Source organism: Apaloderma vittatum, unplaced genomic scaffold (assembly GCF_000703405.1).
Source record: "Apaloderma vittatum isolate BGI_N311 unplaced genomic scaffold, ASM70340v1 scaffold17483, whole genome shotgun sequence".
Lineage (NCBI taxonomy): Eukaryota > Metazoa > Chordata > Aves > Trogoniformes > Trogonidae > Apaloderma > Apaloderma vittatum.
Window position 1 is genome coordinate 1 of NW_009709968.1, and position 12,886 is coordinate 12,886.

At 37.8% G+C, this 12,886-nt stretch overlaps 1 protein-coding gene across 1 annotated transcript in view; it reads left to right on the plus strand.

The window, feature by feature from the left end:
• Nucleotides 1–5: 5 nt before the first annotated feature.
• The window catches only part of LOC104268231 (chromosome unknown open reading frame, human CXorf57), a gene marked incomplete at both ends in the record, with an annotated part of 29,884 nt that continues 17,003 nt past the window's right edge, over nt 6–12,886 (plus strand). Inside the window, 11 exons of the mRNA XM_009867139.1 lie at nt 6–102; nt 1,473–1,615; nt 3,777–3,969; nt 7,152–7,260; nt 7,414–7,505; nt 7,607–7,729; nt 8,852–8,959; nt 9,777–9,944; nt 10,501–10,661; nt 11,128–11,330; nt 12,409–12,477. Coding sequence (XP_009865441.1) covers nt 6–102; nt 1,473–1,615; nt 3,777–3,969; nt 7,152–7,260; nt 7,414–7,505; nt 7,607–7,729; nt 8,852–8,959; nt 9,777–9,944; nt 10,501–10,661; nt 11,128–11,330; nt 12,409–12,477 — 1,466 coding nt within the window. The remainder of the gene's footprint in view (nt 103–1,472; nt 1,616–3,776; nt 3,970–7,151; nt 7,261–7,413; nt 7,506–7,606; nt 7,730–8,851; nt 8,960–9,776; nt 9,945–10,500; nt 10,662–11,127; nt 11,331–12,408; nt 12,478–12,886) is intronic.

Genomic DNA, 12,886 nt, shown 5'->3' on the forward strand with positions numbered 1-12,886 from the left:
TCCGTGGCGAGAGGAAGCACTACCTGCCGCTGTGGAACAATGAGGATCCCTACGGAGACGTGTGGGTCGCGGAAAAGCCCCGGATGCAGGTGGACGTCGACGGTAAGCGGAGAGGAGGTGACGGTGGAGGTGTGGAGACCGGCCCAGAGGCGAGCTGAGCCCCCGAGAGAGGCCTGTGCGGACGAAGCCTTTTCAGAGGGGCCCGCAAAGATGAGAGGGTGTGCTAGTTGTGTGGTGTGCGCGACTGGGCCCAACTCGCTGGTCAGAAGCAACCCTCTGTTGCCTTAGACACCAATACCAATGTGCCATGCCTATTGCAGTGCTTGTGTTAGCTGCTTAAACCTCATGAAATGTAGAATGGTTTGAGTTGGAAGGGATCTTCCAACCCTGCTGCCATGGGCAGGGACACCTCCCACTGGCCCAGGCGGCTCAAAGGCCCGTCCGGCCTGGCCTTGGGCACTCCCAGGGATGAGGCATCCACAGCTTCTCTGGGCAACCTCCCAGTGTCTCACCTCCCTCACACTGAAGAATTTATTCCTAATATTTAATCTTAATCTACCCTACTGTAGTTTAAAAACATAGGTTGTCCCTTGCCATGTAAACAGTCATTCCCCAAATTTCCTGTAGACCCCTTCAGGTACTGCAAGGCTGCTATAAGGTCTCCCCGGAGCCTTATCTTCTCCAGGCTGAACAACCCCAACTCTCTCAGCCTGTCTTCGTAGGAGAGGTGCTCCAGCCCTTTGATCATCTTTGTGGCCTCCTCTGGACCCGCTCCAACAAGTCCACGTCCTTCTTGTGCTGGGGACTCCAGAGCTGGATATAGTACTCCAGGTGGGGTCTCACAAGAGCAGAGGAGAGGGGCAGAATCCCCTCCCTTGTCCTGCTGGCCATGCTTCTTTTGGTGTAGCCCAGGATACAGTTGACTGAGAAGGTGTAGCTGTGGTTCTTGTGCCCAGTGTTCTGGACTGTCAAAAGCATCTGTGCAAGCAGTAGTGTTTAGGATAGTCTATGTGACTGGGTGCTTGCACCAAGAAGCTGCCACCCAAAATGTGGTCACTGTTGAGTGGCTCAGGCCAGTCCACAAAGCCTGGGGAGGAGGGAGGTATTAAGTGGGGCTTTTTGCACAAGTGTGATGTCCCTGTAGGCTTACGCCTATGTCTTTTGTCATGGCTCTTCTGCGTATCTGACAGCACTTCTGTGTCATATTGTGTCGTCACTTACTCTTTAAATCAAAAAAAAAAAACCCAAACCAACAAAACTGTGCTGTGTGCAGATAGCTCAGAACCTGATTTTGTGGTGAAGAGTCAATAGTGTCAAATGAGCCTTTTTAAATATAAGAAACATTAAGAAAATATACATGACATCCTAGTCTGTGCACTTTACTACTGAAAATTTAAATATTTGATCATGAATGTTCTTTTTCTTTTTTTTTCTTTTTCTCTTTTTTTTGTGTGTGTGTCTTTTAACTTTAGTCTCCAAGCTGACATCTCTTGGTCAGCTGGAAATGACCTGGAGAAGCAGACTTCACTTCCATCCACTTCTTGTGAGAGTCCTGCACAAGTCTAGACTAAGGTACTACGGGAAACCAGAGAAAAAAATGGATATGCCCTATCAGGTAAAGAGGGATAAATACTGTTGAGGGTTAGCTCAAACCAGGACAGATACATAGGTTGACACTTGAATGAATAGCTCGAGGGTGTTTGGAGACCATCATTTCCGTAGAGCAAGCACACAAAGTTAAGATTTGTGTTGTAACTATTTCATATTAAAAATGCTACTTTTCACAAAAATGCTGAGCTCTTTAGAGTAGGAAATGCTGAATTTAGTGGTCATATGTACAAACTTTGGATATGTTTCATTTGAAATTTTTGTGAATAAAAAGGTATATTTGGAGTTTTTAATAGCTTAACAGCTGACATGTTTCTAGTCTCTATACTTTGGATGCTGGAATTTGTCTTGTCCAAAAAAAAAAAAAAAGGCAAGTAAACTTTAACAATTGGTACCCCCTAACTAACTATCACCTGGTGACTTTCAAACAGATTGTTTTGAGACCGGAGGTATGGTGGCTTGGTCCCAGCCAGCAACTCAGCACTCACCACATAATAATTTCTTTTCCCCTGCCCTCCGTGGTGGAGGGGGAAAAAAGAAAACCCATAGGCTGACGTAAAGACAGTTTTGTCAGGTGAAGGGGAAAAGAGGAAGGAGGGGAAATTATAAATAAGAGATGTAAAGGCAAGTGCTAATTGCCTCTGACCGGCAAACCAGTGCTCAGCCAGTCTCTGAACAGTGCTTACTTTGGGAAGAGTAACAGCCTGGTTTATATCTGAGCGTTATGTTACCTGGCATGGAATATCCCCTGGCTCAGTTCGGGACAGCTGTCTTGGCAGTGTCTCCTCTCAGCCTCTTGCCCAGCTCTAGCCAACTTGCTGGGGTGGCAGAGTAAGGAAGACCTAGACACGGTGCAACAGTTCAGCAACAGCACTATTTTGGTCACAGATCTAAAATGTGGCACCATTCAGGCTGGTGCAGAGGAAATAAACCATCCCAGCCAGATGCTGAACAGGAAGGAAATACTTTACAAAGAGCTCCAATAATTCATATGAATTCTTCCATGAGGAGAGAGCAGTGTGAAGCATCTTGATGAAGGACTGTGGTATTCTCTCATTCCAAGTTTCCATTCCCTTTGCACATGAAGATAAATGTGGGTCTTTTTATTGGATGTGTCTCTCAGTAGACAGTCTAGATGATACTCCTAAATTTCAGGGCAGTTCAGCAGTCACGTTTCCTGGTATTGGGTGTAGAATCAGTACCAGTGCTGATTTAGCTCAGGAAGTTAGCAGTCAGATTTTTACACGCTTTTCGTATTATGCATTCCTTTTTTTAGTGTTGTGTTGAATTTCTGTTAGATGTAAACCAATGTGATAACGAAAGATTCTATGATATAATGGTTTGCTTTCAAGGATGACTCATTAGGAATATTAGAATGAACTAACAAGTGTTAATTCGTATAATCTTGAGCTTGGAGAAACACGTAAAGGGTTAGATATGTTCAAGAATGGTGACATACTAGGGAGAGTGGATTAAATGAAGTATTTTGATAGAGCTGAGATTTTTTTCAGTGGATTGCTGCCTTTTTAAGACCACTACAAGAGTGTTTAAAAATCTTTTTCACTGCTCAGTGATCTGCTGTTATGAATTCAAAATTTGCCCAGTTTAAAAAAAAAAAGAATGGATAGAAAACTTTGTCGTGATAGAAACTTCAGTGTAAAGATAGTTTGCAATGTGGATTGTTTTCTGCATTTTTTTTCTTCAAAATTAGACTTGTATCATGTTTTGATCAAGAATGTTTAGCAAATAGTCCTATAACTTCTCAACTTGCAAAATGTGTGTTGCCTTCGTGGATGCTTCAAAATGTTATTTTAAATAGAATATTCTTTCTGATAAAGGAGAGTCTTGTCAGTACTGTTTCTTATGTGTGATATTTCTCCAACCTGCTCCAAAAACTGTAGAGTGAAACTGGTATGACCTACCATTACTGAGTACTGGAAAGATAAAGAGTTTGGACTGGGGTAGTTCTGGAAGAATTCTTTGGTGGAAATTGGGGAATTCTTCAACTCTGGCCTTCAATACAAGTTTTGAAACACATCCTGTATCCGCTTTTAGTCATCAGATAAATTGTTCGTGAGTCAAGTAGCTGATGCAATATCCGGAGTAAATATATAACGGGATGATGAGAAATAAAGGATTAATGTACTTTGTCTCTTTTTTTTCTTTAGGCGTACTTTGAGGTTGCTGATGGTTCAGGCATGATGTCAATGGTTTTGTGGAATTCATTATGTCCTGAATGGTATAACAGTATAAAGGTTGGCACAGTACTACTTCTTGAACAGTACGCTATCAAAACCAGTTACCCATTTAAAACACAGCCAACCCCAGGGGATTCACAGATGAAGAGATTTGCTACAATTGGTTAAGTATTGCAGAAACCTCTTTTGATTCAATCAAGTATATCTGTGAAAAGGTAGCTCTTCATGGAAATAAAATAGAAAGTGGCCCATTGCTGAGACTATTTGATAAGCTATATATGCTTAAATATTAGCTCTGAAAGATGTATTACAATCCAAGTTCTTGCTGTTTCATCTTGATATTTGGATCATGTCTACTAAATTTATTGCCACAATTAGTTAAAACTTGTATTTTAAAAAAAAATTAAAAAATCTAATCCCTGATTTCATGTGTTGGGGTCCTAAACCCAGGCCTCTGGTTCTGAATTTTAGTTTGATTCTACTTGCTTATTAACAATACAGATATCATTTATGCACTCTTCACACCTTCTTCCAGGATGTTGAAGCACATTATCACCTGATCTGACTTCAGATTTTAGTGTATGTCGTCAAGGCCCGGAGTGTTTGCAAAACTCCACTGAATAAAAAGTTGCATTGATGGTTGCTGTCTGTGCTGAAACAGCAATATACATATGTATGAATATTATGTACACATATATATGTATGAATATTGCTTGGCTATGAGAAAGTATTTTCTTACTGCAGTTGTTCCGTGTGACAGACATTCATAGGATCTATGCTACAGAAATACAAGTGCTGAAGTATAACAATAATGGCCTTAAACTCAATTTCGTCAGTTGGGTTATTTTCCTCTCCTACCTACTTCGCTGAACATGAGTTTTCTCCTTTTGTGCTTTTATGCTCCGAACAGAGCAACAGCCAACACTCAGAAAATTCAGACAATTTCCTTGAAACAAGCAAATCTGCCAGTTAGTGAAGGATGACATCTATAATTTATTAACAGTGACACCTTTCTAGTGCCATTGCTGCAGTGCACAAAAATAAACAATCTTTTCACTGCTAGCAGCAGTGTGTTCTCTGCCTAATGTATCTGTGCCTTAAAACCAGATCTGAATGTCTGAAGTGTTTGTGATGAGTTGGCAGAAAGATAAATGTTTATTCAGGAACAGGAATTTATGCGGGAAGTTGATTATGATTATAAGCAAGCCCTGAAAACAATTACAATTCTCACAAAACCTTTCTCCTGGAAAAGGACAGAGTATAATATGCAGTCAGAGCTGACTTTCTATATCGGCAAACGTCGCTTCTTTTTAATGTCTCCTTCACACTACACTACTGATTTCTGCAAGCATTATTGGGGTAGAAGTGTTAACAAACAAGTTGAAGTGGAAGAATAGGCCAATGGGCTGCAAATGGTAAAAGATGTGTAATGGAAAAATTAAAAGTCAGCCTATAATAAAGTTCTATGGTATGTTTTCAGACCCCACATAAACTAATCTTTGATTAATATCTGCATATGTATGGTATCTTATCTCAGCACAAAGCTAAGAATTTCATCTTAATATGAACTTACAATGTACATAATACCGTGTGCTGATGGATCTTATGCCCCTTTATCCTTTAAGAAAAGAGTCTAAAGAGAGCAGAATATCCAGAAAAAAAAATAGAGCAGTTCTAAAACCGATTTTATGCAACTCCTAATGTATAGCGTTCTTCTGTTCAGATGAAGTGAAAGTTAATGCCTCGGTTATTGCTCTATTAATATAAATCTCTCTGGATATGCCTGATGTGAGGCGGTACTTCAGCTTCTTTTAAGCGTGCATGAATGCTCTGAAAGTTCTTGAGCTAGCTAGTTAAAGCGATCAATTCCAGTGAACTTCTTAAGTAACAGTTACTTTTTCATCATCTATTTCCAATTTGTAATTCCATCAGTCACAACTTTTCAGTATTTCCTTCCAACCAATTACCTGCAAATGTTATAAAATGTGTCTGGAGGGTCTAAATTAAGAGTTCTTGCAAGACAATATGCTGCTGGCATATTCCTAGATTTCTGTGAAGTGAGTTCGCATTGCTTGCTTCTGTTTGCAGCTGCAACATTGTATGACATGCTGAGAAAAGCTGATTCGTGACCTAAAGCCTTTGGAGCTTAAGTAGTTAGTACCAACACCTTGAACTCCACTGCCAGGCAATGTGTGTGTTTCACACATCACTGAACGTGTATGGTGCTGATGACAAAATGCTGCTCTGAGTAGCCTGGGCTGACCTTAGCTTTTGAGTCATCCGAGGGTGTAGTCCTGAGTTGAGTATGTGTCTTTGAACTAGTCTCAGAATGACGAAACGATTGATAGTTTTGATGCATGGGAAAGTTTTGTTTTCAGGAATTTTCTCAGAGGTAGTCTCCTAAAACACCATATACAAACCCATGATTGTCTTCCAAATACATTTCTAGAAAGCAGCAACCAAGAGAAAATTCGTAAGTAGAGGGTCTGATTTCAAGTATAACATCTTCCCAAGGTTGCACCCCTAGGGTGGGAGGCTGGACCTAATTAGATAAACAACTGTATACATTGTTTATACCTGCTTAATTTTCTGGGTGCATTTTTTGAATAATCCCTTACCCAAACCCAAACATCTTGGAGAAACTTCATCAGAATCTGTCTTTTTCGCTCCAGCAAGATTTGTCTTGTTATGAGAGAGACAATAAAATACCACATTGGATAGTCTAGCGGCTGAAGCCATTCCTCTTGTATTTTTCATCTGGTTGCCAAAATCCTCACTTCCTTCCATGCTCTACCGTATTTGTTATTCAGCATCTGAACAGCCTGCTTAATAAACGATTTTTTCAGGTGCGATAGAATAGACTTGCAAAGGCCTTTTGTTTTCCTCCATGGCATATTTCTGTCATATTAATAACTATCTGAACTAATATCAGATAGGGAAGTTCTCATCCATTAGTTCTGTCTTCTATTTTGCATCGCTGTCTGCAAGTCAGTTTTAGATCGTAATGACATTTGAGAACGAAGCTTGTGTAAGAAGAACTTCGTATCTGATCAGTATTGGTGTTTGTTCCTGGTTAAAATATTAAGCTGGATCAGACTAATTGGCTCATCCAGGAAACTGGGAAGTTAAACGTTAGTCACATTATAAAATTGCTTTGTTCGATGCTGTACCTCAATTCCTTATTTTATTTTGATGAAAACATAAGTTGGAGAAGTTAATAATTTTGCAAGCAATGAGACACAGTTGGAATACTTCATTTAAGAAACTTTGCCCTGTTGGGTTATTTCTGTGGATTTTCTTTTTTGTTTGTATGCCTTAAATGTTACTTTTGTTTTTCTTTGTCAGAAATCAGCCTTAATGTCCGAGACCCTCCCACTAAAATAAGTATTATTGCAGAAGAAATGGTTAAGCCAGAGTGGGGATTACCTGAAGTTAAATACCGATTTATCACAAGGTAAAATAGAGTTTTGGTAGTTGTCAAGCTGGAACTTAAATCTCACTATGTTATACTGAATGTTAATTGGAAATACTTTTTGAAAAGTTTCTGAGAAAACTTTGTGTTTTGTTATTAAAAAATACACACGTTTTTGTTCTGCTTTCATTTTAGATCAGAACTGGATGACTTACCAAACAATCATTGCTGTGATGTCATTGGTCTTGTGACATTTGTAGGAAGGGCTGAACGAGCACGAAAGAGAGGTATTTCTATAAATACGACTTTCTGAATTTGTCAAAGAATTTTTAACTTTCTCAATAAATGCTTAACTTTTACTTTTTTATATATATATTTGTTTATATAGAACGTGGTGAAGACTTCTGGCTCTATCGCTGGGCACATGCCATTGATGGGACCTCAGACCAACCTTTCATACTGGAATTATTTGCAACTTCTCAGCCAGATGTGTTTGAGCGTATTCACCCAAGTATGCATCTCTCAGTAATATTTATTAATAATTATTTGTAGTGGGATTTAGTTGGGTTTTTTTAATTTCAAATTCAGAGTATAATTTCTATTGAATAAAAAATTACCGTGATTTATCTCCTCCAACAGAAAATAGCTGATCAGAAATTAAAATTTAAAAATAAAAAATATAGTTTAAGTATTTGAAACCCTTATTATATTGCAATCTGTCACTTAGTCTAAACAAATAGAGGTGCATCTGGGCCTGGAGCTCATCTAATCTCGTTAATTTCAAATGGAAACTTAAGTGAAGCACCTGGGGCAAAATGTCTTGCACCAGAAGGAAGTAAAGGAGGCAGCTGGTCAAATCAGTTACTCCATTTGTCTTGTGAAAAAGTATTTTTTTAATAGGATTGGAGGTGAAAGTGGAAAAGCTTCATTTCTTTTCATAAATACTTTTTGCTGAAGCAGTCATCACCTAGCTGTGTTAGTTATTGCGTATGAGCTAAGAATGACAAATGTAAAACTGTGGAATCCTTAATCAAGGATTTAAAAAGAGCTTTAAATATTTCTTCTTGCCGTCTTTCCTTTCTCCTCCAAGCACTCACGCTTCCTTTACACTGCTTGGTGTCACATGCATTTTTTATATCATATGATGCAGGACCAGCTGCACAAGATTACAGCCACATGCGTGTTGAGTGTTCTGGGGAAATAGCAGAGTGACGCTCCAGTGTTTAACTGAAGAAGTTTTTAAGAAGTATTTAACTCCAGAAGTTTTGCAGGGGCATGTTATGATTTCTTGTGCTTTCTATGATGTGATGCTTTTTATCCTTAAGATGCATAGCCATTCTATACGTATTTTTAATATTTATTTCATTGATATCCTACCTGATGAAGTATCTCATGGTTTAGTCCTAATATATATGCTGAAATTTCCTTGCATAGCTATTAAATTGAAAATTTAATTACATCTCCATATTGTAATTTATAATGGAGACCACTACATACTGAAACATTTGTGGGGTCAAGAGGTAAAATGTCTTGCTTAGAGCATTTAATAAAATTAATCCACTATGACATTTTAAAATCAGTGAAGTATCAGGGAAAGAAAACGAATTTTATTGTTGTGGGTTTTTTCCTCCAGTGACGTACTTGGTGTGTACACAGATGAGAGTGGTACGGGACATCACTGAGAATTCTTCCAGCACAATTTACCTTACAACTTCAAATGAAAGTCAAATATTCATTACAGGTAACTTAAGCTAGTTTTGCTTTTATGTAGTTCTCATTTTTTTGGAAAGGATGTTTTCATTTTACAACAAAATAATCAGCGCGTAGGATTAGTTGCCCTGTCAGAAATGACTTTGAGGTAGTAATGAAATACTACCACAAAAAGAAAAAGGCAAATTGTGTTCTTGTGAGGCATTAACAGCTGTACCTTACAAAAAGTACGTAAGTACTATTAGGTTAAGTCACGTGTTGATACTGTAGCAGTGCAGACTACCACTTCCTTAAAAACAATAAAAATCACTTGCAGCTTTTCCCACTTGCAGATTTCCTTATTACTGGCTTGATTGCAAGGGAGTATAAGATGCAATAGGTGTATCCTTCCTGTAGTTGTTTATCTAGATCATTTTTATAGTGTTTAAGCATATCAGATACCCAGTCTGAATCTTCCCACTGACAAGCAGGAACTGAGAAAAGTATGTGCTAAGAAAGTGCCTAAATGTAGTCATTTCTGTACATACTGTCCTTCCTGACGAGCTGGGTTGGGTGTTTTTTGCTTTCTTGGACTAGCAAAGATGGTTGTCCTTTTGTTAATAAGTTTCCGATATTTTCATTTACTCCTAAATGAAAGGTTTGAGAGATTGTCTTTTTTCCTTTACTTTTTTCAGTATATTTTATAGTTAATTTTCTAGTTAAATACTTAAGCTTTTCCTTTTTTTGTATTCTCTAGTCTCATTTTCTTAACTTGTTTTTTCTACGTAGTGTGCAGAGTAGTTTAAAGATGAGAGCAGGTGACAGTAACCTGCTTTGGTTTTGATACCTGATATTTTTTGTTTTAAAAGGGTGGCACAAGGGCCAGCCATACACCAAGGATGCCAAAGTGAAAAACTTCATTCAGTGGACTAAAACACAAAGAGAAGCTGATCAAATCAAGAAAACTGTCATTGGTGGCTATTACCCTTTTCCGCGACCTCCAGATAACTTTTTGAAATATTGTAAAAACAATAAAGGTACTGTACCGTCAAATACCTTTAAGATTTGTAGCCTCTTTCAGTTTAGTCTTACTCCAAGCATTTAAAGCATCATTTAAAAAGCAACACAGTTTCTACTAGTGATTACACAAATTTGTAATGTCATTTAAGAAAAACTCTCTTTTGTGACTAAATGTGTAATAGGCTAAATCCTCATTGTACAGAAAGTATCAGCTGCGGCAGAACTGTAGCAGCTTACATGAGCTACAGATCTGTCAGAAGTTTTACTCTGAATATTCTGCTAAATCAGAATTCAAGACAGTTGTACTGAAGAACACAGCGAATTAGGAATTTCATCTGAAACAGAAATTGTGATATCTGATAATGCACACTTAAAAGATGCTTGTGAGATAAAAGGCTAACTGGTTAATTTTTTTCCATATGATGTGAAAACCAGAAAAATTTAAAATTCTTCAAAAGTATAATCTTAAATCAATTTAATAATTAGTAAAAACTGTCTTTGTTGAGTCTTGCGTTCTGACATTTTGTCACTGTATTTCTTTAAAGATTGCTTATAGAAATTTCTTTTTTGCAGTTGAATCGGTTTTGAAAACCGTAAGTGAGACAGAGAAGGAGATTGAAGACTTGCACTACAGAGAACACAAGCGCATTGCTGTTCAGGGAATAATTAGTGTCATAAGGTACATTCGCAGTAGCAATGCCGCCGAAAAAGACTCAGGGGTGGAACTTGTTCAGGTACAGTGTTTGACGGTTAATCCTATAGCACTTACACAACTATGATCGTAATTAGAATGGAGAATTTGGCAGTTCAGTTCAAAACCTGGTTACACCTTGATTAACTGCATTTGCTACTTTGAGAGCAAAATTTCTGAAAGCCATAATTTACAAGTTTTTTTGAAGTAATGATTCAGTGCTTTTCTCAAAGTGTTATGGCAGTCCTCCATAAAACCAGGTAACTGTTCAGTTTGAGTGACTGGATAACCTAATGTAAATTAGAATGTGGGAGAGGCAGCTACTGCAACGTGCTGTCACTTCATAAACAAAATTTATCTTATTAATATGATCAGAAGATAATTTCTGCTAGATAGAATGTGACTTTCAGAAGGTAGGGTATATTATTCTTCTCCTTTAAATGTTACTTTAAAACTTACAGGTTTTTTAGTTGGAAGCAATAGTTTTAAACAATTAACTGTTGTTGCAGAAAGATACATCTCAGTCTCTTGAAAGTTCTGCTATGGCCAAAGAAGACTGTGTTCACAAGGGAAAAAACACCAACCTTCAAAATAAAGAAGTGAAGTCTTCTCTGGGGCTGCATTGCACACCTGGGGAACAACATCAGCACCAAGATCCACTGTCAAAAAGGAACTCTTTCAAGAGGATACCATGGAGATTAAACACAAAACAGTAAGCTCCCTTCATAAATATGTAGTGGATCTTCTCAAAAGTGTTTACAGAAATAAGTTCAGAGCCCAGGCCACAGAAAATATATTTGAAAGCTTTAAAAGCATATATAGTTCAGCCTTTAAAAGGTGGTTAGGTACTTTTCCCAGCATCAGATGGTGGCAGTTACACTGTTCAGGCTAATGAAGGATTGATGAAAGCAAGTGCCTGTTTTTCAGTGCTCTCGTGATTAATATTTATGGTACTATGTTGTTCATCTCAAAGATTTGAACTGAAAGTTAATACTTGAACCATATGTAGTGCAGTGACATAGCTATCGAACAAGCAACAGTTACACTAATGTGAGGAAGTAAGACTTCTTCACTAAAAATGTGGAATCCTGATGTGGTATATCTGTTCCTTAATTTCAAACATAACTTATTTTTTCTTTCTGGTTAGTGGAATGTACTGCCTGTAGCTGTAACTTGCTGTCAGAAAGGCAAGTAGATGGTGGTCATGTGATAAACTAAAGGCTCAAAATCAGTTGTAGTACTGTGGCTCTGCTTGTGGTGACATTTCATGAAATTGCATTGCATCTGGTCAGGCATAGATAAAGGATATCGGTCCAATACAAGGAAATGAAATAAGGCAAAGTAATTTGTCTGATAAAATCGTATTAACTCTGAGAGTAAAATACCTGCTTGCATAGGATTGCCCTTTGTTGCAGTGTTTGTGCACAGTATAATGTACCTCATGCTTAGCGTTAAAAGCCTGGTGTATATGTTGACAGGGTATATTTTTCGTCTCGACTTCTCACTTCCAAAAGTCCTGGTGTGGGAAAAGGGTGGATATTCAGAATATTTGAGATCAAATATAGTTAAGATTGAATGAAATATTAAGACTAAGAAAACCCTGATGAATAGAAGTTCTGTCTTGACAGTGTTACAACAAACTTGTTAGTGGATTTCCATCTCATACGAAAAACCAGCTTTTGAGTGTCTTAGATTAGTTCTTCCTTGAAAGAAAAACATGCATGTTCTTTGCTTTATGTATTTTCATTTAAATAAATACTATAAAATAATGGTGAGTTTCCTACTTTAAGGGGAAGTGCATCTGTTATTCCTCCATCATCTTACCATTATTTCACACGGTCTACAAGAAGAAAATTTGGGTAAGTGATGTGAAGTTAATTATGTTAAATCATTTTAGTGATGAAACAAAGGTATTGGAAGTACAACTTCAGCAGGTCAGCTATTTGTATGGGCATGAAATGAAAGAACAGATCAGGGCAGAGTTTAATATTTTCTATTTGCTTCCTCTGCATTGATTCTAGTTCAAATATATTGGATTATTTTATTCTGAAACGTGATTTTGAGTGTGTTATTAATTCTACTAGTGCTACTTAAGGAATATATGGTAACAGGTCTCCATCATAGTAGGCAGAGTAATATATGTAGTCTTTGTTTCAGAGAGATTACAGTTTAAATAGGAAAGTCAAAGGTAGGGGTGGGAGGGGTGCTTGATTAGCAAGCAGAGCGAACAGTATAATAGCATGAATGGATTTGCTAACGATGGCTGAG